General features: G+C 40.6%; 1 protein-coding gene across 1 annotated transcript; it reads right to left on the bottom strand.

Annotated features, from left to right (window-relative positions):
• Positions 1 to 27: 27 nt before the first annotated feature.
• Positions 28 to 27,970, bottom strand: nr2f5 (nuclear receptor subfamily 2, group F, member 5). The gene is made up of 4 exons (XM_085366692.1): positions 26,792 to 27,970; positions 8,135 to 8,415; positions 5,711 to 5,957; positions 28 to 1,765 (listed from the first exon to the last, which is right to left on the bottom strand). Exons 1-4 carry the CDS (start codon positions 27,156 to 27,158, stop codon positions 1,446 to 1,448), a joined length of 1,215 nt encoding a protein of 404 aa, XP_085222818.1. The 5' UTR covers positions 27,159 to 27,970; the 3' UTR covers positions 28 to 1,445.

The raw sequence follows: 27,970 nt of genomic DNA, 5'->3' as shown, positions 1-27,970 counted from the left end.
GTGTGTGTGTGTGTGTGTGTGTGTGTGTGTGTGTGTGTGTGTATAATAAGAAAAAGCAGAAGGGATTCTGCATTAACTCAATTAAAATATTTGGATTGTGCATGACTCTTCAATGACATGTTGCACATCACATTTTAACTTCATGCAAACTCATTTCCAATCCTGACAGGACATAATACCTGTTATAACAGGTAACGAGAGATTATGGCACAGTCATAAGATAAATGCTCAGTGACAGAATCTTTGTTCTAAGGCAAGTACAGCTACTTTTGTAAAAGCCCATACCACCCTCCCACTCCCCTGTCTAAAGGGTCCAATACTGACAAAAAAAAAAAAAAGTAATGACAATAAGGAGGATGAGCTTTGCCACCCCGATGTTAACACCATGGGTCTTTAGAGTAAGAAAAAATATACTTCAGTCAAACAGGGTAAGGGTAGAAACAATCTACCAGTGCTGTGATTCTGCAGATTCAAACTGACTACTTTTCAATGCAAGTGCCTACGCTTTTATTTGTATTCATTACAAACTCCTTCTCGCCCCTCAGACCCCACAACAAGTCAAATTATAGACAAACCAAACTTTTCTTTTAATAGCCAACACTATCACAAAAATACTCCAAACCGTATGATTTGTCAGCTTTGGCACAGGCTGCTGATAAGTGTAAAATTTGCTGGGTTTGTCTTTTTTGTTCTGATATTGACATGCCCGTCTGCCCACCCTCTGAACCTGAGCTTCCCCAATTGAACCCTAATATGCCTTAGATGTCTATGAATCGATGATATACTGTACATATGGACACAATCATGGGTTTTCTCTCCATATAAACAGTGCTAATACAAACACACAATAAAACATCCTCTGCAAAAGTTCAAGACATTTTGGCATTTGTCTTTTTTTAATGGCTTCTGGTTTTCTCTTTTTAAAAATTGGTATATTTACAACAGGCTTTGTGCTCTTGGCTGTCCCACTGGTAAAGCCCTTGCTCAGTATTCTCCATGCTCGTACGCAGATGCTAGCACACAGTTTCCGTATGTGTAGGTGTATCACCGAAAATGAAGCAAATGCTCGCTGAAATTGTTTGCATGGTTTTTGAGAATGACATCTGAAGTGAGTCCAACAGACCTGCTGGTGAACTGCGCAATAACCCATTCTACCAACCTGTCCATCTCACGCCACATCTCAAATGTAGACTCGGCTGAGGAGCTGCAACGGGCCACAAAGTCTCTGTATTAGCGATAGTGAAAGCTAGCCTGGCTTGTGTAACTGGGATGATGGTGTATCAATGTCGGTGTTTAAAGCGGAATGGTGAGGGAGATACTTCTTCTTGGGAAGCTGAGAAGTTGAACGCAGACAATGAAGGGAAGGAGAGATGGATTGATGAGCAGTCAGGTCAGCCTTCAACCGTAATTTCCCCCGTAGCTTCTCCTTGGTCTGTCCTTCCACTTCAGGGCCCATTCTCATTGTAGTGGAGAGAGATCGGTCGCTCTCGCTGTACTGTGGGCATGTAGGGCCAGTTGTAGCTGGAGCCCGAGAGCAGCATGTCACGGAGGAGCGTCTCAATTGGAGTCTTGCCGACGAGGCGCACAAAAAACAGCTGTTCGATGACTGGAGAGGAGACAATGCGCAGGGACGGCAGGCGGAGGAGGAGGCGTCCAAAGCGGTTCGGCTGGCTGGGGTACTGGTTTCTTACATACTCCTCCAGAGCACACTGAGACTTCTCCTGGATGCTCTCCACGTGGGCGACGTCTGACAAGCCCATGGCGTCTAGTAGAAAGGAATACAAAGTGAAGATTTAGAACTGATATAAGCATTTATCCAACTTAAGCAGTAGTCTTTTTGTGAGAATGACTGTATGACATTAAGGTGAGTTTTGTGACACACTGACTTTCATTTAATTTTAGGCCAACCAGAGTAGTTGTGGGCTGCTTTGCATTTGCTAGGTTAGACTGATGGGTCAGAGGGGTTTGCGGCTACATTATAAGATAAGATAAGATAAGATAACCTTTATTAGTCCCACACGTGGGAAATTTGTTTTGTCACAGCAGGAAGTGGACAGTGCAAAAGTTATGACGCAAAAATTAGAATACAATAAGAATAAATACAGTACACAGCTGTACAGAATAGAATAAAATAATATACTATATACAGTAGAATAAAATAGAATAAAAATATACAATAAGATAAAAATAGAATACGAATGCTATATACAACTGAGTAAAAATACAACGATGCCAGAAAAGATTATTGCACTTAGTGTTATTGCACATGTGTGGATGTGTGTGTTTGTTCAGTTAAAGTCTTTGTTGTGGAGCTTACTGTGTAGATTTTATGTTGAAGGATAAATCAGGTGTTAGCCATGGAATAATAACCAGTGTTCTGCGGGTTCCAGTATGTCATGTGTCAAAACGTAAGTCAGAATTGCAGGACGAGGAATAACTGCATAAGAAAAATGACTTCTCATACCATATTTTGGTTACTAATGTTCTGGATTAATGTTATGTTAGGCTAATACTGTTTGGCATATGATGAAATTTGTTCTTAGTGAAAGAAGCTTCAATTGTGCAAGATTTTAACAAAACCTTTTAGTATGTGGCAGAGTGGTGTCTTCACCTAATACTTATTCATTGCCAGAAAGAACCAGGATGTAACAGGGCATTTTCCTTTCAGAGAAATCTGGCTACAACTTGACAAAATCAAGGTTGTCACAGCGGAGATCTACTTCCACCCCTGTGGTCTGTGTTCACTTTCTCCTCAGCTGGGGAGACACTTTCTGCCTTCCAACTCCTTCTACCTCTCGTCTCACCGGCCCCCACCTTGGGCAAGAGTCTCGCACAACCAAGAGTGTGTAACGCAGCACGCGGTGCTTTTCACACCCTGTGTGTGGAGCGGAGATCACAGGGGATTTTGCAAAGCAGGTCAGAGATGTGTGAACTCAAAACAAAGACGCATTCTACTGTACTCTGCCACATACTGTACGAGAAGTGGGAGTGCTCTTTGACCCTGCCCCCTGCGTGAACCCACATATTGAAGGCAGGTATTCGATGAGGGTTATTTATTCTCAAGCTTAGTCTTTCGGTTAAAAGGCGTTGGCCCGTGAGTTTTAACCCGTCACCCTGCATCACAGGTCTCCTTTGTCTTCTCACACTTTGATCTGTCCCCTGTGTAAAACCCTGCCTCAGTTCCACAAAAAAATAATTAATTCACCTCATATTTTAATCAAGCATGTCAATCCCTCCCCACCCGCCCAGCAGCCGCTATTCTCATCATTCCGGGTGAATAATTGTTCCCACTTTGGTTGTATTTCCATCCACTCGGGAGGCAGATGGACTGCGTTTTTGTCAGCCCGACCATTTTGGAGTCCTTCGTGACAAGGCAGTCACTGCCCGGTCGGGATTAGCGAAGCTGTCTGTGTGACTGAAACCACTTCGTGTGCTGAAGCGACAGCTCTGTGGGTGCCCTTCTACGCCAAGTGCCGTGTTCTTTTGTCTGATCCTTGGGCACTCACCGGGTCATTGGGGGTGAAGGATCAGGGTGGCAGGACTGAGATGCCCGCTCTCTGATGTAGCTTGATCGGACTGGGCTTCACAGGGGGAGTGGTGGGAGGGGACTCAGAGGGAGGTGGGAGACAATTGGTGTTTGTCTGAGCTTGTTAGGTCATCCTACCAGGTCTGCAAGGGTCAGATTTATTAACAGGTCTATTTACGGTGTGTGCATGTTTACATCAAATTCAGGATTTGATCATTAAAGTGTGAATATTTCACAAAGACATACAATATCCTGTTCGAGGGTCTTGCCAAGATGTGCAGCTTTTTAATGTGTATACATGTGCTTCTGCGCATATAGGGAGGTCACATGGGATGCTTAGGGCTATAGGGGTTATGTAGGTCATGGCGAATCCTCCTTCTCACTGAAATGCACCATACATAATTCAACTCCTGTGGTGGGGGCAGGGGTCCTGGGGCTTGGGTTGTGCTGGTCTTGGAGTTTAGGGTTTGGGGAGCGTTGGGAGGAGGGGTGGATGACTGGTTTTAATAATAGATGGGATCATGAAGGCGAGATGGCTGATGAAAACAGGCAAAAGAAGGGAGAGGAGGATCCTTGGCTACCTACATACAGAGAGCTTGGTGAAGATGCTCAGTAGGCAGAGAGTGAATCTGACAAGCCATGCAAGATGGGAAAGGGGGGAAAAAGCAGTAAAATAACACAGACGATAGACATCTCAGTGTTGGCTTCTTCACCATCCATTTCCCCCTGGGTCACAAAGCATGATCTCTCTCTGAAATATCCCAGATGTGACAGTATTTTGGCTGACACTGGAGCCCAGTGACTGCTGGGATAAACCTCAACAGGCTTTGTGTATAAGCAGGATCAAAACAATGCAGATGCCAGGGGTTTTGCCAAGAAGTAAAACTATTATATTTTGATTTAATTCTCTCTGTCACTCAGTGGGGAGGACATATTGCCACATAATGTAAGGTTGTGAGGCTCAAGAGCCCTGTTTTTCTAAGCTTTGGATGCAAACCGACAAATCTATTCTAGCATAAAGGCATTTTCTTTGTTGTCGAGTACTGTACTGTGTATAATAAGGGGTTTATAACACTGGATTTTTGGGTCCAAATAGTAGGCATGCAACAATACAATATAATGAATCTGTTGTTTCTTGAACTTTATATAAACAGATTCTTTTTGCTACTGTAAATTAAGAAATAAATTGCTTTTCAAAGAGTCGTTCCCACAAATGGACAGAATTCAAAATACAAATGCAAAGTTTATAATGCGTAGTGAAAGCTTATTCTTCTATTTAGCAAAACAAAGAGGTTCAAGTGAGGCACGAGCAGCTCACAGGGGTCAAGAGCTGCCTTTTACAGTATGACAAAGTGATCAAATTACAGTCAAATTCATGGAGGGCAGAGACCATGACTGACTAACAGCAGCATTTACATATGGAGCCAATGAGACACAATCTACTGCAGCATTAGAGGTCACCTCTCAGTCAGCCATAGTACTGGTTTCCATTCAAATGCACCTCAGACAAGGTGTATGTCGTACAGGGGTTTGTGTTAACAAACCTTTTGTTTCTTTCTTAAAGCTTGTATTTGCAACTTTTAGGATGAATCTGAGCATTTTTTTTATATCACCTATGGGTAGCAGGTATAGGTAGCACCTTTGCACAGCATTTTAATGATTTATAGTTGTCATTTAAATTAATCTACACCACTATTATGTTGTCATGACAAAAATATAATGGAATCCTTATGTGCTGTTTTATTCTTTTCACTGGTCGTTTTTCTCTCTGCTTAAGAACATCGTGATCAAATGTTTGCCTTGGCTGTGTTTAAATGTGTGTAATAACCCTGCTACTGGCCATCTAATTCAGGTTATGTTGTTAACATGATACTGTAAGCTTACATGTTCAGTAAACACAATGCTATCGTGCCAGTAGAAATCAGATTAGCAGGATGCTAATTCCTCCCTTCCTCCCTGAGCAAAACATACTCACAGGACACAGATGGCATCGGTCTTATACCCTCTCAGCTGATCTAAAGGACGATCAGAGGTGCTTTCAACGGTTCAAAGCTCACGCAATGATATGAAATAGTGGCAACTTGGTAATCCAGCTGTTTTTACATTTCTAGAGAATGTGCAAACCATTTCCATATATTACTTTACTTAAGTCTACTTATTTCCCATTTTTTCACTTAAACTCACCAGATGTAAAGAGCACAATGGACTTGAGACAAGAATATTCAGCTGTGTCGACCTGCAGGGCCTTCAGCTTCTCCACCTGCTCTTGGAAGACTCGGATGTGGTCCATGAAGGCCACAACACGCTCTGCTGACATAGGTGATGCGTGCAGGCCGGCCGCTGCCAACAGAGGAGCCACATGAAGCGGCATGGAGCACTGGGCAGCATTTAGAACAAAGAGTTCGCTCCATGACATTCGCAGCAGAGCCACCTAGAAACAAGCGGTATAGGATGATTATTACTTTTGTTCAGATTACCCATGTGGATGACTAATTTGGCTTTGGCCTTTCTGCTTTTAGTTGCAAATATAAAATGAATAAAGGCAAAATGTGTCTGAAGCCTAAAACTGTGACAGCCCTTTTGAGAATTGCTCAGAGTTTGAGCACTTTGAGTGCCCTCCAGTTAGAGTTCAGCAGGCTTCAGACAGCATTTACACCCATCACTGACATGTAACCAGAGAGCAACACATACACATTAATCCAGAGCGAAGAAGGACACAGGGTATATTTAACATTCGGTCATTTAAACCACCACATATCACCTGGAGATGATATGAATTTGGTAACATTATCCAATACTTAATGCAAATTACATACAAGAGCTTCATTCATTCAAACAGGTACCTATTCACTACAGAATAGGGAAGCACACAGAAACGGTGGAATGACAGAACATTCCTGACACGCCTACCCGTCAGAAATTAGACAGCTAGTCTGATGAGGTGTTTATTGTTACTTTTAAAAGATTGGAAAGGATACAAGAGGGTGAGAAAGCATGCACTGTGACAGGTAGAAGAGGATTAAACTTTTCTTATGTAACAGAAACATGTTTGGAGATGTGGTTAAACATTAAAAAAATAATTAGAATTTATTGAGGTGACCCAACAAGTTGTCATCCTAGGGCATCAAATACTGCTGCTCTATCAGATTTGGCCGGTATAACCGAGATAAGCACAGAGTGTCCTTTAGCATCTGTGCCCTCTGCACCAGCCGCAGTAACACTGAATGGCGAGTGTCAATAGTTCTCCTTGCAAAAGCTACAAAGTCCACAAAGTAGGAGGTTAAAGGGGCGATGGAGCAAGTCACAAGTTTGTCTGCCAGGAGAATACAGTTTGTGTCCCATTTGGGGATTTCTATTTTTACTTCTTTTTTACTGGTTAGGTTTAGACTTGAAGTTCTACTTTGCATGTTTCCCACCACTAACTTTGGATGCTGGAAAAGTTACACATATAGTTTTAAATGTGATCCAAAGGGGTCCTTTACACATGTGGAATTCCTTCTCTCACCCCAACCGGTCGCAGCAGATGGCCCCGCCCCCCCCTGAGCCTGGTTCTGCCAGAGGTTTCTTCCTGTTAAAAGGGAGTTTTTCCTTCCCACTGTCGCCAAAGTGCTTGCTCATAGGGGCTCATATGATTGTTGGGTTTTTCTCTGTATCTATGAAGCGCCTTGAGGCAACTTTTGTTGTGATTTGGCGCTATATAAATAAAATTGAATTGAATTGAATTGAATTGAATTGAATTGAATTGAATTGAACAGTGACAGACCTGCACACACAGATGCCAAAGGGCACCCGCTGTGTATCTCTGAGACAGTGTTTGACACAATATCAGCGCTTTGATATTGAAAAGAGAAAACCTACATGGATTTTGATAACATGTCTAAAAAGAGTGGGGTTTGCAGAAAACACCTGAGTGCATGCTGACATTACAGGTCAGAAATATTCAACATGTGAACTTGACATTAATGATATGTTAATGATTTGGTGCAGATACAGCGGACATATTTGTGATGACTATGTCTGTCAGAGGTGCATGTGAATATTTATAGGTCAGGGGATTACTCTGTGCCAAGACTTTATAGCTGATATAAATCTATATATGCATGATTGATGTCAGGTCGATCTGAACCAAATGTTGGGAGTTGAGGTTTGTGCCAAAACAGATGTGCTGCGACATGATGGTTAACAAAAGAGGAATAAAAATATTAATGTGTTTTTCAAATATTTATTAGCTTAGTTCTGTTCAAAATGTAAGTGGGGATGACATTTTATGAATTTTTAGCCAGTAGCTTGAAAATAGTGTTTTGAACTATGAGTTATTACTTTACTTTTTTTTGTTTTCTGGCATTTCTCTGTGCATGATCTATTAAGGAACAATTTACCATTGTAGAACTATATATATATATCTATATATCTATATAGATATATATATAGATATATAGATATAAAATTATTTTCTTATTGCGAGTTAGATGAAAAGAAATACAGATACCGCTCTCATGTTTGTGTGACTTAATCCAATATAAAGACTGAAAACAGTAGAAAGCAGTTAGCCTGGCCTGGTCTCATTCTCATTAGGTTTGGTCTACTCTGGTCATTCTTCACACTCACCTGATCCATGAGCTGCAGATCAGGAAAGAAGGGGATGTTCTTGGCCCACTCCACAGCGCTGAACAGCAGCCTGGCCGCCAGCTCGCAGATGTTCTCGATACCCATGAGGTTGTTCCCCTGCATACACTGAGCCCCGTAGCGAGACGTTGGGTACGGCTCAGCGCGAAGCAGCAGAGAGATGAAGCCCGACAGGTAGGGTTGGCCGTTGTACGGGTCGGTGCCATTGTTCAGGTACTGCCCTGGACTGCTCTGGGAGTTTGATGTACGTCCTCGTTGTACTGCTGTTTGAAAACAAAGAAGAGGATGAGTTGAACTTTTATCTGGGTGAACCTGAGACTTTTTAACAGTGCTTCAGCATTTTTATTTAATTACACAAGTCATTAAGGACTAAATGGGACTGGAGCACACTAATATAAACTCATATCTGTGTTCCAGATCCACTGTTTCCTCTGGAAGCAGGCCGCTGGATGTTTCTGGAAGACAGGCCAAGAACTGTGTTTTTTGCAATCTTCCATCAGTTTGTTATGAAACTTTTATCATTTAGCAAGCTTGTTATAGTAGTTTACAGAATTACTACATCCAAAGGGGCGCTGCACGGTCAAGGTCCTAAAAACCTGCAGGAGTAACAGAAGGGAGACGCGACGAAGACAGAGAAGAAAGAAGCAAATTGAGCATGTCAAATGTGCCGGGTGATCGGGGGGGCAGGATGGGGGTTAAGGGTTGACAAGTGTAGCAACACAACATTTCTCGTACCCCTAAAAGTGTCAGCGCTCGTCTTTTCAGCGAAGGGATGGAAAGTGGCCAGGCCAAGGCTATTCTACAGTGCTGTTGTGCCTCAATGAGTAACGACAAGCAGCAGCTGGTAAAAATATAACACTTCTTCACACCTACATATGTTATGCACCCACACATGCATACACACTCATGGATACGTACGGTAACACCCCCGCCCTCAGTCCCTGCACTGGCAAATGGCCCAGCCTGAGGTGAAAGGGGCACGCAGAGGCCAAGCTCTTGCACACACACATACACACAAAGCCCTAACCTCCACCCCCACCCCCCTCTGGTGTGGAGCAATGATGATGCGGCGAGTGCTCAAAGGCCCATTTGGAAAACACCTGTTCAGTCATCCACTGTCTGACTAATAACTCCATCTTCAGTTACACAGAGCCAGCGAGAAAGGCAAGCGAGAGGAGAGACGCAATGAAAATGCAAAGAGGGGTTGAAAAAATGAGGCAAAAGGCTGAAATGGTGAGATAAGGAGGAGAAAGAGTGAGTGGAAGGTGATAAGTTGAGAAAAGGGAGATGGGGGCGATGCGAGGTCTGGGGAAGAGTGGAGCGATGGAAAGAGAGAGAAGGTGCAGAGTTCAATGTGCTTGAATATAGCCCGAGATGGGGCTTCAGATAGAAAGCTGTGGTTTACATAAAGAGACAGGTGGAGGGAGGGGGTGAAAGAAAAGGGAGGACGAAGGGCTTGGAAAATGCTTTTTAACTCTCCATCACCTGTCACCTCACACACAGCAGCTGTGCCAATTGAACGCACCATGGCACGTCTGGAAAAACGAGAGGTCAAATCACTCATAAGTTATAAAAATGCCTTTAATTCTAGCCTGTCCTTTTAACAGAAAAAAATACCTCTGCACAAAAGGTGTTGACCTCAAAGTACTAGTTTTCCTTGTGAACTTGTGTCAACCCGTGTGCCCGAAAAAAGAATGTGATCTCTTCTGGCAAACAGCGCAGTCTCACTTTGCTGAGCTATGAAGAGGTTTTGCCTGTCTCAAAGACAATGTTGCACAACGGGACATTCCTCGTCGCTTGCACTCCAGCGGCTCCTGTCTCGCTTTGCAAAAGATGGCTGTCAGATTAGCCACATGCATCTGTCTTTGCAGGATTTCACAAACAAGGGAAAATAAAACTGCACTCTGAGCAGCAGGAGTGAAAGTGCTCCGGGAGCAAGTCGTTGCAATTTCCACAGAGATTACCTGGCCAAATATGGTTTTTTTGTCACTCTGAGGTGCTTTAAGTGTGAAGTGAAAGACTGCTAAATCATACACTGCTGATCCTTTCAGTCAGACATTTTATTGTAATACAGGCTTGTGAATGATTTTCCAGATTAGAGAAAATGTTGCTTATAACTCCTTCTTACACAAAGATTTTTTTATTTGCCTTTTTAAACCCATTCAAAATCCCTTAATGAAAAATATATCTGTGTATATATGTATGTATATAATCTGACAGTGAGGTTTTTGCACAGAGACATCTTAGAGACACACAGGAAACATTGGGGTTCAGGTTGGAATATGTACTTCTCAAAGATTATGAAATCTTTAACTTTGCGATTGAATCAATAACAACATGGTTAAAGGGTGACTCTGATGATGGTAAAGGAGAATGGATCTGAGAAATATGTTCATATTTGCAGTTTACTGGGAGGCTTTCCTGAACTTGTCTTTTGCAAACTTTTTCTCTGTGAAAACATCAGCTGACTTCCTAATTTGTTCACCAAGAACTGTGTTAAATTAAGGTGAATAAAGTTGCTTTCTCTAAAAGCCAAATACAGCTAAAAAGGCTAAAAAGAAATGCTAAAAACTGCACTTTCTCCAGTGACCACATGGGGTTAAGTGAGTCAACCCCACAGAATCCTATAATGAACTTCAGAGATGAAACTAACATGTGGCTAACTTCCTCCTTCATTCCAATGCACAGTAGGTGATTTTTTTAATGTACTGTATACATTTTCTAAAGGCTTAAATGTATGCATTAACTGACAGGCAGTTGCCAACACAGGCAGCTGCTGCTGGTAGCTAACCTTCACTACAGCTAATTCTAAGCACTGAATTTGGACCTCTTGATGGTTTTCGTGTCTTTTGCAGCATAAAAAATAGGATAAAATAAAATAAAACACAATGGCCTTTTACAAAACAGCAGGTGACATGCATCCTTTATTTAGCTTATAGTATAAAAATGCTGTACACTGAAAAAAATGCAATAGGGTGGTTGTTGAATCTGCATAGAATTACTTCATATATCCAGCATGACTAATTTAAATTTCACATCTAAACATATTTTTGTCTTTTAATTTTCACATATTCTTTAAGAATATTCATTCTTTTAGAACAAATCATGTTGAAAAGAAACAAGTTAGTCGTGTTTTATCCTCAAGCTCCGCCCCCTGGAAAGGAAAAATCGGCTGCACTGTCCGCCATTTTTGTCTCTCGCTTTGGAAAATCTACTACCATCTGGAGTTTTACACTTGAAGGTAAATAGGATTTTAAAGCTAACACACCAGTGAGAAAGAGTGTAGACCCTTTATATATGTGGACTTTTACTGGGGTGTTGTTATTTTACAGGTATGTGGGCTGTTTATCGAAAACCATGAAAGGCCAATGTTAGGCTCCAGTTAGCTAATGGTAACCGAAATTATGCGATAAGCAAATTAGTAATTAACATAATGTGAGTTAATATTGTTTGTATATTCTTTCAGTCTAAATTAACAGACTATTACAAACTTGCATCAGTGTCTGTAGTAAGTGGTGGTACCTGCAGTGTCTTAACCATTAAACAAGCTAATGTAGGGCCGGGATATGACTAGTTTGTTGAAACATGTCTGCTGCCAATGTGACTGCTCACACACGGTAACATTACCAGCACATAACCACAGCCGCTATAAACATGCTGAAAGGTCAATCTAGCTTCTGTAGTCAGCAGCTGGAAGACTCAACACAGACCCAAGATTCAGTGTAACGGTTATCTAAATGTTGTGTGTCCTGTTTGTAAGCCCAGAAAAAGAAATTAAATAAAATGACGACCTTGAGCTTCAAGCTAATGTAAGCGTAATGCTATAGCATGAAGCGACTAATGCAATGATGACGTTGTTAAATTAGTAAAAATACAGTAAATATATCCAACATGAATCAGTTATATTTTTGGTCTAAACATAATTAAGTCTCACGCCTTTCACTTGTTTTAGAAGGATGTTCAGTCTTTTAAAACCAGTCATATCAAAATAACAGAAAATAGTTGTGTTTTCTGTTGAAACTCCACCCCCCCCCCCAGGGCGTGTTCTGCGAGGGAAAATTCACTGTGGCAGTCCGCCATTTTTTGTCGTTGCTTCGTTTACGTTTGGTGCTGAGCTTTACTTTGTCGAGGTAAACTGAAAACTACATGTTTGAGAGGAAACGAAGAGAACATCCATTATATGGGGAAGTTTTTCTCATGAATTCCTGTTGAGCAACATAATGGAAAAAACAAGTCATTCCTTAAGTTAACTAACGATAATGCTAGCTTAAGCTGCAGGACAATATTATGTGCATTAGCTTTTTTTCAGTGTGTGCCCAGTCACATTCGCTTGTTTTTTCTCAGTGAATACAGACTAACAAACTCGTGTCCATTTAGTTAACTGGTTGTACCTAAAATGTTTTAGTTAAACAGTTAAATAAGCTAGTTTGCCATGGGGTGGGCTCTGTGGGGGGGGGTGAAGATTTGCATATGTTATCTCACATTCTGTAAGGTAAATTTTCTGGAAAGGTCAAATTAACTAATTTAACTAAGTATTAATGAAAGACCTTGATGTGTATATGACAATAATAGATGTAGTTTCTGGGTCATTTGGCAGAACTGCAAAATGGCCAGAAAGAGGCAACTGCTGTGATTGCAAACAGGCTTTGGGTGGTATGGAAGTAAGGGCAACTATGGAACTGCTCAGCAACATGGGACCCATAGCTAATAAATAGTAACATGACAAAAAATAACAACTTTGTGTGGATGTAACCTTGTGAGATTTGAGATTTTGACAGCATTTTTATGTGACAACTTGTCTTTTTAGATAAATGCAGAGTTTAAGCGCATTACCACCATGCCACTGCAGTCCAGATTACTCTCGCAGATAGATGTGCTATCTGACAAACTCATAAAGGTCTTCAAAAGGCGAGGAGGACAAATAGGAAGAAGACTGCAGAACATTCTGGAGCCCACGGCCCAGGTAAGAAAAAAATAATTTGTGTATACACTTTAGGGAAAATAATAATTTTAACAAAATGCTGCTTGTCACTCTATGCCAGGAGTATGTTGAAAATCACCTGGGATTTTCACAATTTACCATGGGTGCGTTTTTTGTTTTTGTTTTTTCTTTTACCTGCATCAGAACGATGTGTGGAGTTCATAGTTGAACACCTCTCTATGCTCTGACAGTATTCTGCTTCTTTGCATGGAGATTTCACTTCATGCATTACCTTTTTAAGCATTCTGAGGACTCAAATCACATGCTGTAATGAATCCATTTTTGTTCACCTAATGTGTTAATGTTAACATTTTTTGGAATAGTGACACAGATTAAAATAAGATTTGGTATAATGTTCTTTGACCAGTGTTCTGTTTAATTAAATTTTGGAATTCTGCATTTTCTAGGCCACAGATGAAGCCATTATCCAACGATCTAATAAGGAAACAACCATGGGAATTTACATCATAAAGTCAAGAGATGCCAATGGCAGCCCTGAGGACATCGGGATAGTCCTTGAAGGCCAGAGAGTCTGGCAGGATTTGGATAACTATACCCTAGCAGCTGCAATGCTGTTTGGACTAATGTACACTTTGAACCTCACCTACCCACTGGAAAAGTATACCTTCGAGGTATTATAGAAACTGGTTATGGAGCTCAAAAGGAACAGCCTTTCAAAGAAGGCCCAGGTTCTCAGGACCAGACTGTACGATTGAACAGTTTTCCAGTTATGATGTGGGAACAACATGTTTACCTCTTCGAATATGTACCATCCTTTCTTTTAAGCCAGCACTGGTAAAGTTGCAGTACATAGTGAAACTTATTTTTCTGGCACTTTTCAACTTGGGGCCTTTATTACTGCAGTTTTCACTTTTCAAGCCATGGTTTTGTTTTGTTTTTAAATTCAAACTTTGAATGTCCATTTTTCTCAATGGAAATGGCGCCTTGCACCAATTTCACCAATTTGCAATTTTTTTCCCAAGGTGCACCACTACAAACAGATTGCATCGTGTAGTATTAGTGATTGTGATGTTTAGTGATAGAAGCAAGCCAATACTAATCAGTTTAGGTCTCTTGGTTGTGTGCCTGTGGGTTATAATGTTATTTTAAGTCTCTTCTTTGTGTCATTTTAATAATTACACCCCTGTTGCCATATTACCTTACCTTATGGTTCTTACATTTAAAAAACTATTTTTTACATAAGTGCGATGTCATAAGGCCCCACAATGTTGAATTCAGGTTCCAGCAGATAACTTTGAGGAATGTTGTGGAATGTTTTTCAAGAGATGCATTGTACAAATATGACTCATGTATATTTTGGAAGCCTGAATTGAAAGTCCATTTTTACAACTGTGTAGTATTTTCAAAAATACAGGTCATTGTTCAAAAATGTTTTGCTTATTTCTTTGATTGAGAGAAAGTGTACAGTACATACAGTAAGATCAGCCTTAATTTAGTTTTATTTATTGAACACTCAATTATATATTAGATTATATATTATATATTAGAAATTTGTTATAAAATAAAATAAGCTTACCATAAAATAATCTTGTCAATATAACACATAGTAGTCCAATACAATTAACACAAAAAGTTCATGTCTGATAAACAAGTGGTTTCTATAAATATTTGACCGGAATGAAAAACATAACAACAACATAAAAAAGTCATGTTCGTGTTACCAGAAAAATGTGTGCAGGTATAACATAAAAAACTAAGGTTAACCAAACATAACTTAATTTCGTGCAACCGCTTACAATAATTTTTTTATGTTTATCCCACTGATTATTTTTTTCAGTGTAGCAGATCCCAAAAAGGGCACTTTTAAAAAGACTCTGTCTGGTAACTTCTTTAGGGAGACAGACTCAAAAGGCGCTTTGGTCCATATCTAAGTCAGAGCACTTCTGTGACCTGAATCTGTCACTCTGTCCTGGTTTCATGTAAAAAAAAATCTTCTACTGCGAACAACCTGGTTTTAACTACTTTTGACTTTCCCCTTTATGCACTGAGTAAATTGTAAAACAGTGCGCCTGAACTCCAAGAGGAATTTATTAAATTCATCACAATTTAAATTGAAAGAAACAGGTTTTTTTTTTAGACCCCGCTGCTCCTTATCAGGGGCGGATCTAGAAGGGTGGCATGGGGTGGCAAGTGCCACCCTAAAATGATCCCTTGCCACCCCAAGTGTCACCCCAGTTTTGCATATGACAGTGTTGTTTATTAAAATAAGATAGCATTAACAGTTTGAGTGTAGTTACAGTCAACAGTGAATATAAATGCTAAAACTGAATATATTGCATAGTGTTCCCCCCCTGCACCATTAACAAATGGTTCAGCCCATAGCAAGCCATGTTTATGAGACAGAGCGAGTGAGAGAGAGAGTTTTTAGATGTGGCAGATTTGTAACGTTTAGTGTGGAGTGTATACTTAGTGTGTTGTGTTATGTAGTTGTTGTGTTGTGTAGTCGTTGTTTTGTTTTGTGTGTCGGTGAGGGCACTAATGAATGTCACAAAGGCACATTTGCAATGTAAACACTGTCACTAGAAAACCAGCTGAGTGATACACCTCCTGTTGTCAGGGCTGCAGGTTTATCCCTGTGCTGTTCTCCTGTCTTTTGGTGGACAAACTTATTTTTTACTGGCACACATCATTTGTGGGGCATCTTATTGCGACACCTGATTGTTCTCTCCTTTTAGTTTTAGTAATATTTTACAAATTCCTATACAAAATGAAAAAACAACAGCAGGTGTATTGGCTGCATTTTTAGATAAATAGTTGTATATGTTTACAAAATGTACATTTTATATTTGCATTTCAAGTTATAAAAATTTACTCAACATGTCTGTGTGGGGTTTTTTTTTTTTGCAGTAAAAAAATACTACTAGGATTTTAAGTTATTTGTGTGATTTCATTTCAGGTCAGTAATACTAATGCAGTATGTCAGTCAAAACAACTAAATTAAGTTGAGCTGAAAAGATACCAAACAAGGCAAGGGAAAAGAATAAAAAATAAACAATTTGAGGGTGAAATACAAACGTAAACTCAAAAGGAGTCAGAAATTGCCGGTTGTATTTCAGACCTCAGTGGATTAATCCAACAAATCATGAAAAAATTAGGTTTCAATTTTTGTTCATGACAGTGCAGATTTCTGACATTTTGTGTAATTTAAGCTGTAACAATGTGACTGTTTTCTGACAACAAACAGTGTAAACCTAAGTTAGACTTGCATTTGTAAATGAACCGCCCCATGTTGTGTAGCTCTCTGGATTTTATACTTATTGGGCTACATATTTATTCATCACACAGGCTGTACAGTACATAGCATCAAAACTCACATGTTTTATGTAGCTAAAGTGTTTAATTATGTGGGCTACAGACAATAATTAAGTTATAGACTTTATTTATATGAAAAACGTGTATGCTTACTGCATTTGGATTATTTTAACCATATATAACCACCTGCACAAGTGTATGAAAAAAAGGGCTTCGATTTTGCCACCCCATTTGATTTCTATGCCACCCTAAGAAAATTTCTCTAGATCCGCCCCTGCTCCTTATGTCCCTTATTTGTGAATTCACAGCTATTGATATGTTCTCATATTGATTAGTGGTTAATCCCGCAGATGTTGGTGAATCTACTTGATCCACTTGACTTTTCAAAAGCCTCATTGTGGGGGTCACTCGTGCCTGAGAGGCAGAGCACTTGAGTACGCCTGACTAAAACACATCGCTCTCTGTTTTTACTCGCCTACAGCTGCTGTACAAGACTCTGGAACAGATAAAAAGGAAAGGGCAGAAGGGTGATTGGAGTAAGGTCCAAAGAAATGGAGAGGTAGAAAGGCCAGTGCAGAGACAAAGAGATGTGATATATTTACACGGAGATGGGCCAAGGGAGAGCAAAAGAGACAGAAATGACATTAGATAGAAACAGATGCCCGGGGACAAAAAAAAGGAAACAGAGAATTAAAAGGGGGATGGGAGTATAAGGTCAGATTTGAGTTTGTGCCATAATCCGTTTCCGGCTTTTTAATTGGTGGACTGTGCTTGACCTTAATGCAATTGACTGAGCTTGTCAGATAGTAACTTTAAAAAGATAAACAGTTTTTGTTTTTTTCTCTTAAATAAAATTAATCTGAATCCAAATTGAGGGCAGAGAAAGCAGTTAAAAAGGCAAATACATCCCTAAAACCCCAAACAAAACAGCATCCTGTGTAGGTAGGCCATGAAATGAGGGCAAAAGAATGAGGGAGAGGAGGAAAGTGCATGCAAACAGAGGTACCATGGGACATTTCAGCTGCGACTTTCAAAATGCCACTTCAGCAAATGGCAGCTGGCAGAGAGCACAGTTCGCTGCCTGGCTGCCCTGGATTAGCCTCTGGGTCAGACTGTTAGTGGAATTACAGCAGCTAAATACAATTAAGGCCTATCAACATTTGGACTAAAAGGTCACAGTGCCGGGGCAACACAGACGCATTATAGATTTGTCTCAGTCTAATAGCTGCATTTAATAAGTAGCTTTTCCATTTCTAAAACTTCCACTGGCAAGCAAACAATAAACACGTTTCCCAAAATGAAACTGCGTCCCTGAGTCATGTCACAGAGAGAGGTCACGTGTGTGTTTGTGTCCGTGAGGCGTTCGAAACTCCTGCAATTAAAGCAAAGTTTAAAAAAAAGAAATAATTAAATGTTTAGCTGGGGTTTTTTTTTTCAACTTTCATTTGGAATTCATTCTCAGTTCTCGGTCTTGGAGCTTGTAAGCACTGCTATTAATCTTTTGGCTTTTTTTTTTTTCATTCATATTTTTTAAGAAAAACTTGAGCCAGCTATTTCTATAATGATTACACTGTAGCTCGGGGTTTTGTGCTAATTCTTCCAAAGAATGACCTTTATGTGGTATCTACAAATATTGTGCTGTGTGGTCCATGGTTCACTCACCTAGCCCATGGAGTGGTATTGTTCAATAGCAGGCTCTTATTTTTTTATTCCTTCTGTTTATCTCACAGAAATATTTTAGCTACCACAAACACCATGAAGCACTTTATCCAGCACTTCAGGAAATCACAAAACAGTTCTTTATTAAAATGACCGTGACACAAAATTTTAGAACAACAGTGGATTTCACAGCTGTCAGTGAACCTATTTACATTTATTGGACCTAAAGAGCGGCTTCCCTCAGCTCCGATGAGCTGTGTGACTTTTACGGGTCGTTGTTTCAATGTGTCAGCCCACAGCTTTACTATTTTGGTTTGCTTGTACTCCTCTATCTTCCATTTTGTATACATAATGATGTTAACCTTTGATAACAGTGCATGCACCCTGTCAGGCATGAAAAAGTTAGCAGACAGCAAGGAAATACAGTGGAGCATTTGGTAGTTAAAGACAGATTTTACTCTCAGGAGCTGGTGAAGGGCAGAGTTAAAAGGAGAGACTTTTATTCATAAGAAACAAACATGAATGCTAATGTTGCTAAATTCCATAAGCTGGAAGTAACTTTATCTAAGGTTCAGGAGCAGGACCACGCCTCAAACGCAAGCCTTCCTGCCATGCGTCTATAAATGCCTACCTGTTGTACACACCTTTTTTTTTTTTTCATTTCCGTGCCCCCTCCCTCTCTCTCGGGGACGAGGCTTCCAAAATCGAAGAAACTGCAGCACGCATGTCACTGATCCTCACCAATCCAATATTCACTATCAAAATGTGTGAAGGCCTGTTCCTTCCTCGTGAAATAGATATGTTAGTCTTGTGATTGCAACACGTTTAAGCTGGCTCAGGTTGTAAAAATATCAGTTACTAATTGCCAGGGTAGTATGCAAACTAAATGCAGGTGTCTGTACCCTGCAGTGCAGTCATGGCTGACTGCAACACTTGAAAGCGATCTTAAGCCTCCTGCACTTCACTGTTTGGTTTTACAAAGCTCTATATAAATGAATGCAACACTTCAAAGAGAAATAAAATGTAGACAAATGAAAAGTTGGTCGATAATAGTATTTCTTCACTCAACTTCACTACCCTTTTTTTGGTTCCATCTTAAGAGAAATGTTTTGAGAACAAACCACCTGCACGCTGTAGGAGGACTGGCTGTGTCCCCAGTTGTCTGTCAAACATCATGAAGGAGCTGAGGTATGCAGCGAACGTGAGAGACACAACAGAACGGGAGCGCAGAAAAACCGGAGGCAGTGCAGGAGCGGCAGAGAAGTGAGGTGACACAGACAGAGAGAGACAAGAGACGTGGAGGGATGAGAGGAGCTTTGCGTGAGGAAGTTTGGTAGCTTTGCTGCATCGCCGAGGTTGCCTCATTCTTTCTCTCAGACTTTGATGAGGATGGATAGGATAGGATAGGATAGGATAGGATAGAACTTTATTAATCCCTCGGGTGGGTTCCTCTGGGAAATTCGACTTCCAAAAAGCACAGCAACGACCGAAGTTACAGTTACAAGCACAGGCAGTTGAGGCAGTTCCTAAATTAATTAGCAAAGTGAATTCAGCCCAGTGGGTCTGATTCATGTTACACTTATTTACACTTCCACACGCCCCTCCTCTTGACTTTATTTACCACACAGCGAGCCACAGCAGGACTAAGATGTCCCTCTTGAATTATTATCATGTAAAGGTGCATTTGTTTATGGCGCATTAGAGCTTCATCTCCAACTTTTATTGGTACGGCTATAAATACTTCTACTACACTTCTACCCAACGGGCATGAATAAGATCATCAGCTAAGCCCCTAAAATATAAATGTTCATGGCTTCCCAGTAGTGCTATGTTAGGGAACACATGTGTGGCAGATTAAAGGAGAAGGCTGTTGGGGTGTTCACATCGCACAGACTGACATATTTAATGACTCTTTCTCGACTGTGCATTAGTACAAGTGACCTGAGTGACACATGAAAACAGGTTGAGCTACTTCAGTTGCAAGCAAAACAGTTCAGAGTCAGTTTGCTGGAGTGACTGAGTGAATGGACCAGAAAGGTCACATTACGTTTGCTGTTGTTGCATTGGTGATTCTGTGGGATGAGCAAGAAATGGCATCAGTAGTACACAGCAATACAACGCCTTAGCACTGGAGATAATACTATAGGCACAATTGTAACACCTTAAAATATATTTTGCTCATAAACTGCCTATAAAAGATGAATGTAGTAGTGATGGGATTTCTGGCTCTTTTTAGAGAATCGGCTCTTTCGGTTCGGCTCACTAAAAAGAGCCGGCTCTTTCGGCTCCGAACCAGCTCTTCAGGTTGTTTTGTTGCTTTAATTAATTTATTGTTAACAATAATATAAAATTATGCACAAAAGGAATTACTAATGTAAAAAAAAAAAGTTGTTATATTTATATATGTTTATATATAAATATATGACGTGGCCCCTAGAGACAAAACACGTACAAACTCCAAAACGCATTTCTAGCATTTCTAGCATAAGTGACCTAGGTAGCTCTGAACTTCCAAAACAGAGCTACCTAGATCACTTAAATTACACAATTGAAAGCATGAAAGCATATGTGTATCGTTTGTGTATTTATACACAAGCATTCATATATAGTCAAATTTTTAAAAAAAAGGTCATTTACCTGTTACTACCACACACCAAATCCGGTCGTTGGTACTTGCTGGCTTGTGTAGCCACTAGGTAACAAAAGTTCAACACTGCCGCTAGCATCCTGGAGCACTTCTGTTGTCTTTTCTACATGTTTTGAGTTTTTATGTGCTTCTGAGTTTTTACGTGTTTTGGAGTTTGTACGTGCTCCAGGGTTCGTACGTGATTTGAAGTTTGTATGTGCTTTGTCTGTAGGGGCCACTGTAAATATACTTTTATTTATTCACTTCACATAAAATGTAATAAATAAATCATATAATACAAAAACCAACTATTCACATTTCAACTTTTAACTATTTAAGTTTTCAGCTTTTTCCTTTTACAAATTTAAAGTGAAACAACACAAAACACTGCAAACCACAACACAATTAAATGTAAATTATAATATGAAAACTAAAAGAACATGCATATTCTTTGTCATATGGACCTGCATGAATAAACTTTCTGAATCCTTTATCATCTGCAACTGAAAATAGTTGTGGATCATCACTATACCTTGTTGTCCCTGGCTCTCTTTCTCTCTCTCTCCCTCCCGCTCTGTTCCTGTGCAACTGAGTGTAACTACCGCCCCTCCCCCCTCTTCCCAGCGTAAAGCACAAGGCTCACCTGCGGAGTGAAGCGGAAATAAGTGCGAGAGAGAGGGTGAGAGAAAGAAAAAAAAAACCACAGCTTGCGATAAGGAGCCGGCTCGCGTCATTCACGTCAAAGACCCGGCTCTAAGAGCCATTTCGTTCGCGACCGACCCATCACTAGAATGTAGCCGCCGTGCATCACCCATTGGTTTATGAAGCTAACTTTTGAAGCCTTAACACTCAGATTTTGGTCAGGACCACATTCGATTTTAAAGAAAATCTTAGAATCCGTGTTCCACTCACCAAAAGTGGAACACGGATTTATCCTTAAGCTTTTAATATAATTACCACACAGCAGGTCATATGAATTCATTGCATTAAAAATGCTTCAAAAGGCACCAAGTAGAGAAGTGACTCACACACAGTAGAGAGGCGACTCAAATTAGCAGTCGAACCATGACAGGCATCTGCATATGTCGTCACTCACCCATCAGTCAAATCAGACGCACTCCTAATATTCAAACTTGACTGGAGTTTAAAAGGGTGAGCTATTAAAAAATATCCCCTTACAATATTTCTGAGAGGGGAAATTAGCTATAGTGCCGAAAAACAGCTGTAAACATCCTTTTTCTGCTTTGAAGTTGGACTTTATAACCTTCTATGCCATGGTGTTGCCCTCAGGCAGCAAACCAAATTTTTGGTGATCATACTATCCCCATGTATTTATTTATTTTGTGACACAAAACACTTCAGTGTTCAGTAAAATGATGAGTAGCAGACGGTTTGACCTTTGACATTGGGGTGGAGCAATTATTTCAGGAGTCAAATGTGCATGTGACAGAATGCTAGCGACTGCTAAGAACAAAATCTTTTTTTTGTATGTTTAACTTGAGCTAAGCATATTTTAAAAAACACATGCAAGTTCAAGAAAATGTGAAGAAGTATTTTTAGTTAGTTAGGACAGTTTTCTTTGGGCAATAATAGTAAAGCAGTGGTTCTATATTTTGGTCCTCGGGACAGCTTGTTTTAGGTTTTTAGGTGTTTCAGTACTGCAAAACACCGGATTTAGACAGCTGTAGCACATAATACCCAGTTGGTTATTTGAATCAGGTGTGTTGGAGCAGGGATTGGGACGTGATGGGATGTGTAAGCGATCAAATCATGCACTAAAATGAGCATGTAAAAAGTTGCAGGAAATGAGGGCAAGAACAGGAAAGAATTTGATTGGACAGTAAGGGTCACTCCCTCTGTGAGGACAGGAAACTGGATGAGAGTGACAGCAGGTACGAGAGGATCGCAGAATCAGAATCAAGATTTTATGAAGGGAGATGTAAGGTACCAGGATGTAACGGTACTCCAAATGTCAAATGACAGAAACGTGACATCCACCTCTGTTTCATAGAGTTCCAAACATTTTTTTAAACATATATAAACAAGGAGCACCAAGTTCCCCAAAAGTAGGGTGACGTGTTTTTTTTCTCTGTAAAACTAAAATTCATGGCGTAGAATAGGAATCTATGGGAAATTACTTTCTTTTTGTTACCGGTCTCAACTGGCTAACTGAGGAACTGCAGTATTTGGCACTTTTGCATTTGCTTCATTTTTCAACCCTGGAGAAAACTGTGTGGTTTTGCCATTTGACTGGTAGTCATTTTCCTCTGAGAGCTCTCTGGTAATGACTTAGCTCATGAGTCTAGTTACAGGGGTTAAGTGTTTAAATTTGTCGATAGCCAAACAACTGGGATACGTAAAGATTTTTAGTGCCAAAATTAGGCCAAACTGCAGTGTTTTGGTGTTAAATTGCCTGCTCGCTGTGGAGGATGGATTAGTTAATACCGTGTTAGACTTTAGCACTCCAGCAGGGTATTTATTCACCGTAGAGGCCCCTGACGGTTCACACTTTTGGACTTTGACTTCAGCCTGTGTGTTATTAATGTTTTAGATTTGGTTGACCTATATTTTTCACTGCTGTTGGCATTTTGTGGGTCAGAGGAGGCAGCAGTCTCCCCACCGAGCATGTTCAGTTTGGGTATTACAGATTCTTGTGCTACAAATGGATGTTGAGACTATTTACTATCACTAGACTCCAAAAGCTGTGCGTGTGTCCACAAATGTTGCGTGCATACAGCTGATTCAAGACACATACAAGAGACAAGATGACCTTATCACTGTGTATGAATGAATTAATCAGAGCAGTAAACTCCCACGTGTCTTTTCCGTCCTCACTAAAGTCAGTGGCTCGTCCTTGCAGCGTGTTTCAAAATTAAAACATTCACTCTGGTTCAAAGGAACTGTCGGGCTGATTCTTTTTGCCTCTCTGCTTAGTCATCCTAGAAACTGCACTGACAGAGGAACAAGTGGAGGTTCTATGTAGCTGCCTGGTGAGACAATGACACTAACACTGCCAAGGTTTTAGGGGCTTGACTCCTACTGAAGCCAGCAGTGAAATGTTTGCTGTCATGCTGCTGAAAGGTGCCCTGGTTAAGAGTCTCCAACAAATGATATTATGTTCAACACAGCAGTCTACAGAAAGAGGTCAAATGTCCCCTTTGGGAAACAAATACCACTCACTTGAAAGCAAAGAATTTCAGAATCTGCCACAATCCACTCATAAAACTTTTAGCACGACTTCTCAGGCAGATCAATATTTATTTATTGTAGCAGAAATATCATGAAGCGCTGTCATTGATGAACTTGAAGCATGCGTTCTCTTGCTTCTACATGAGGCGGAATGACGAGAAGATGAAAACTAGGTTAATCACCAACTGTCCTCTGCTATCCAAAAACATAATCTTCCCATATCCTAATACCTAATAGCCGGTGAACCATGTTATATAATAATTGCATAACATGTCCTAGCCAACTGCACCCACATATGACCTACATGCTATCACCGAGCACATTTGAAGGGAAGTGAAAAGGCTTCTAAATAATTAACAGAATGACAAATCAGCTCAACAAACTACATCTTCATGCACATCTGCTGCTTTATTTTAAAAGTATCGTCAAACTTTGGAATTTAGCAGATGTCTTGTGTAAATCATAATTTAAAAATGTGCATCTGTTTGAAAACTTTAGCCTGTTGAAAAAATATGAAGAAAACAATATTTATATATGCTCTCTACGGTGAGAGAGAACATATGATTTAAAAGTCGTTAAACTTTTTCTTTAACACCCATCATCTTTAACTTCTAGGCTGGTTAATGCGCGATTGAATAATAAAGTTAGACGTCAGGATTTATTTTTTATTTTTTAATGTTTATGAAAAATCGTGTTTACGCAGTTTAGCTGTTTTTAACGCCCCTGAAACGTCTAATTCACTTCTATTTCCTTCTGTATTTGGAAATCGTCCTGCCATTAAAATCACAGTAAAAAATTCCCCGACAATGAATATGCTTTAGCAAATATGGTCCTAACTAGACAAATGATCGCTGATAAACAGAAGTCTGTCGACAAAGAGGATTTAAAGACAGCGATTAATCCAACTGACCCCAAATGGACCAACAGATGAGCTCATCCAGTGTAAGTTGACCTACTCCACATTTAAGCCTTTTGCACACAACTAAAAACCAACACTGCAGAAATGGTCAATATAAACAAGTAAATGAGCGACTGCCTTCAAAATGAGACCTTTCGTGATTTTTTTCACACTCTTTCTTCAGTCGACTGATATTTTCAGGTTTTATTTAAATGAGAAACATTTTTTTAACTTTTGGTTTTTGCCCGACTGAATTAGAAGAATCTATTTGTGCCAAAAGACAAAAAAAACTGTGATTTCTACAGATGATGAGAAAATGCTTAATTTTAATGTCTCAGCCTCGCCAAGAAATATTCTTAAAAAATGGCTGTAAAACAGTTCATTTCCCATAAACGCCTTCTAAGATGTTACGCTTAAATTATTAATATTTTGCTTTCTTGTAACGTATTTATTTCACTATATTTTCGTGCAAACTGTGACCAAAACTCCCTTTCACTGATGTCTTTTCAGCTCTTTAACATTTTCCTTCTTACAGACTGAATCAGAAGGACTGGCTATTCTCCACGCAGCGGCGCGTCAGGAGATTTCCTCGGGTTCATTCAGTCGGAATGGAGCATGACTGAGTTGGTGTGGCTTGCGGGTACTTAACATGAGGTAATACTGTGTGTACAGTGAACACACACATACACTGCCAGAGGCACAGACTTCAATCACACTAACCCTTGAGGGATCATCTCCTCTCAGCTCGTCTCTAAGGAGAGCGGGTTATTTCCAACGTCTTTGTCTGCTATTTACATTTTGGCTGTGGCAAAAGGCGGCGGGGTCTGTCCTTCAACTTCCACTGCCTAGTGCCTTTGGAGGACTGCTCACGGTGACGCAGCTGCTGACCTTATTCTGTCCTCTGAGAGGGAAAATAAAAAACGGCGAAGTGTGACATCTTCATTAAAGTCTCTTGAGGACCGCTGAAGTCACGCCACTTTTTCACTCGGTATAATTAAAACCTAACTGCTCATATCTCACCTGTTCGCATATGGCTTATGTGCACAGTTTGTGTAACATCGTGCGTAATAGTAATATGACATTTCCATTATAGTGATCGGTCAAATTAAAAGTACCCCGTTCTTCTTTATTTTCTTTCCAAAATGCAGAAACTACTTTAATGAATCTATAACTCAACCAGAAGACATGCTGGTTCTTATTTTAAATATGCACAATCTCATGCTTCCTGATTCGATGCAGCGCTACCGAATGACAATACATAAGGGAAAGCTCTTCTCCAGCACGTTTGCTCCGCTCCTCTTTGGCACTAACTGACCCGTTGTTAATCCAACACAATGCAACAAATGTAGCGGCATCCTCTTATAGCGGCTCGGGGTGTCGGTGTGCAAACAGCATAATTAAAACTGCGTGACAAAGGGAGGATTTCACGGAACAGAGAGCGCTGGGATGAATGGTTCAGATTCAGTAAAAAAAAAGTGAAGTGTGAGAAGGTCTAAGCATGCTGATTATAATAATAACTAAAAAGTGAAGACGCGTAAACCAGTCAGGGTGCATGCAAAACAAAAGATGGCACGAGGTTTTCTTTTACACACATATCTTTTTGTGTGAGCGTCACATGAATTTAGGTTTGAATGCATTGTTTTCTTGCAGTCAGAGCAAATCTGTCAAAGTGAAGACTGCCTTCGGTTTGTCTATTGATTTCTTTCGCCTGCTTTTGATAGGGGTTCGTCTGCACTCGTGTTTTCTTGTTTCAAATGTGTTTTTAAGAAGTAATGAAACAAGTGAAACCAGAGAAACATTTACATCTTTTACGACTGAATTCCAGACTTAATGGCACTCTTGTTTTAAAAACTGAGAATACTGCGCACAGCTTTACGCACATAAATACGTTTTGTAAATAAATGTCTGCAGTGTTACAAATACAGTCTGACATCCGACACACACACACGCAGAGAGAGAGAGAGAGAGAGAGAGAGAGAGAGAGAGAGAGAGAGAGAGAGCAGCCAGCCTTACCTTCTCTCCTCATGCCGACTTTGAGGCACTTCTTCAGCCGGCAGTACTGACACTGGTTCCGGTGGTGCTGGTCGATGGGGCAGTCTCGGTTCCCCCGGCAGGTGTAAGTGAGGTTCCGCCTCACAGAACGCTTAAAGAAGCTTTTGCATCCCTCGCAGGTGTACTGACCGTAATGCTTCCCACTGGACTTGTCCCCACACACCATGCAGTCCACGTTGGGGATCTTGTCCCCGGAAAGTGCGTCGTTCCCTGGGGTAGAACCGTTTGGTGTTCCAGGTGCCCCGCCGGGCTCCTGGCCGCATATCTGGAGTTGAGACCCCGGATCTGCAGAAATGTTCTCTGGCCATTGATTTACTACCATTGCCATGCTATCCCAAAACACTTGGTCTTTGTTTAAACCACAGAAGCAGAGTCAGATTGCGTGATAGAGATCCGTCCTGACGTCTCGGGAGAAAAAAACGAGGGAGGGCGAAAAAGCGCGTCCCACTTTCCCCAGAGGTCAGTCTGAGCGTATCAGAACTGTGATTTCTTATTGTCGCCGAAATCTTCCTGTAAACATCTATCAAAGTTTACAGTAAAAGCAAGGTATCAACATGATCGACTCAGAAGTGCAAAGCCTACAACTCCCGATGTTCCTTGCTGCGCAGATATCCATAAACACGTTGTTCTTCAGAGCGTAACCTCTCGGGAAAGTCAGTCCAGTAAGTCAGAGTCTCTGCTGTCAAAATTAAAAGCCGTCTGATTATTTGCTTGCCTCTAGAATTTAAAGTTGGACAAATGAAACTGAATATAGAAGAAAACGTGTTGCCTCATGCGCCTTTCTTCAGCCACAAGCTCAACACTACGTCTAAATTGAATGAAAAGCAGAATTAACACTGACTACATGCTCATATCATTCGATGTATTTAGTCCCAGCAAGCTTCTGGATAACGCAGCCCATGGAGCGCAAGTCCCGGGGAGCACGCAATCCTTGTTCCTCTTTTTCTTGCGCGCCGAGGTGACGATTTGGAAAGCGACGTCAGTGGGCGCTCTGACATTTATTTACCAACTACACGGGCGAAATATCTCCAGTGTCTTCTGGATGATCGTCAGTGTGGAAGAGTCTAAATAGAAACACCTCGCTGAACAAGCTTTGCCGCTCGACTGTACTATCGCTTTACCCTTCGACTGTCTGAGAGT

Source organism: Diplotaxodon limnothrissa, linkage group LG11 (assembly GCF_057381915.1).
Source record: "Diplotaxodon limnothrissa isolate DT_005_m linkage group LG11, D_limnothrissa_male_GT1.1, whole genome shotgun sequence".
Lineage (NCBI taxonomy): Eukaryota > Metazoa > Chordata > Actinopteri > Cichliformes > Cichlidae > Diplotaxodon > Diplotaxodon limnothrissa.
This window is presented reverse-complemented; position numbering and strand designations above follow the sequence as displayed.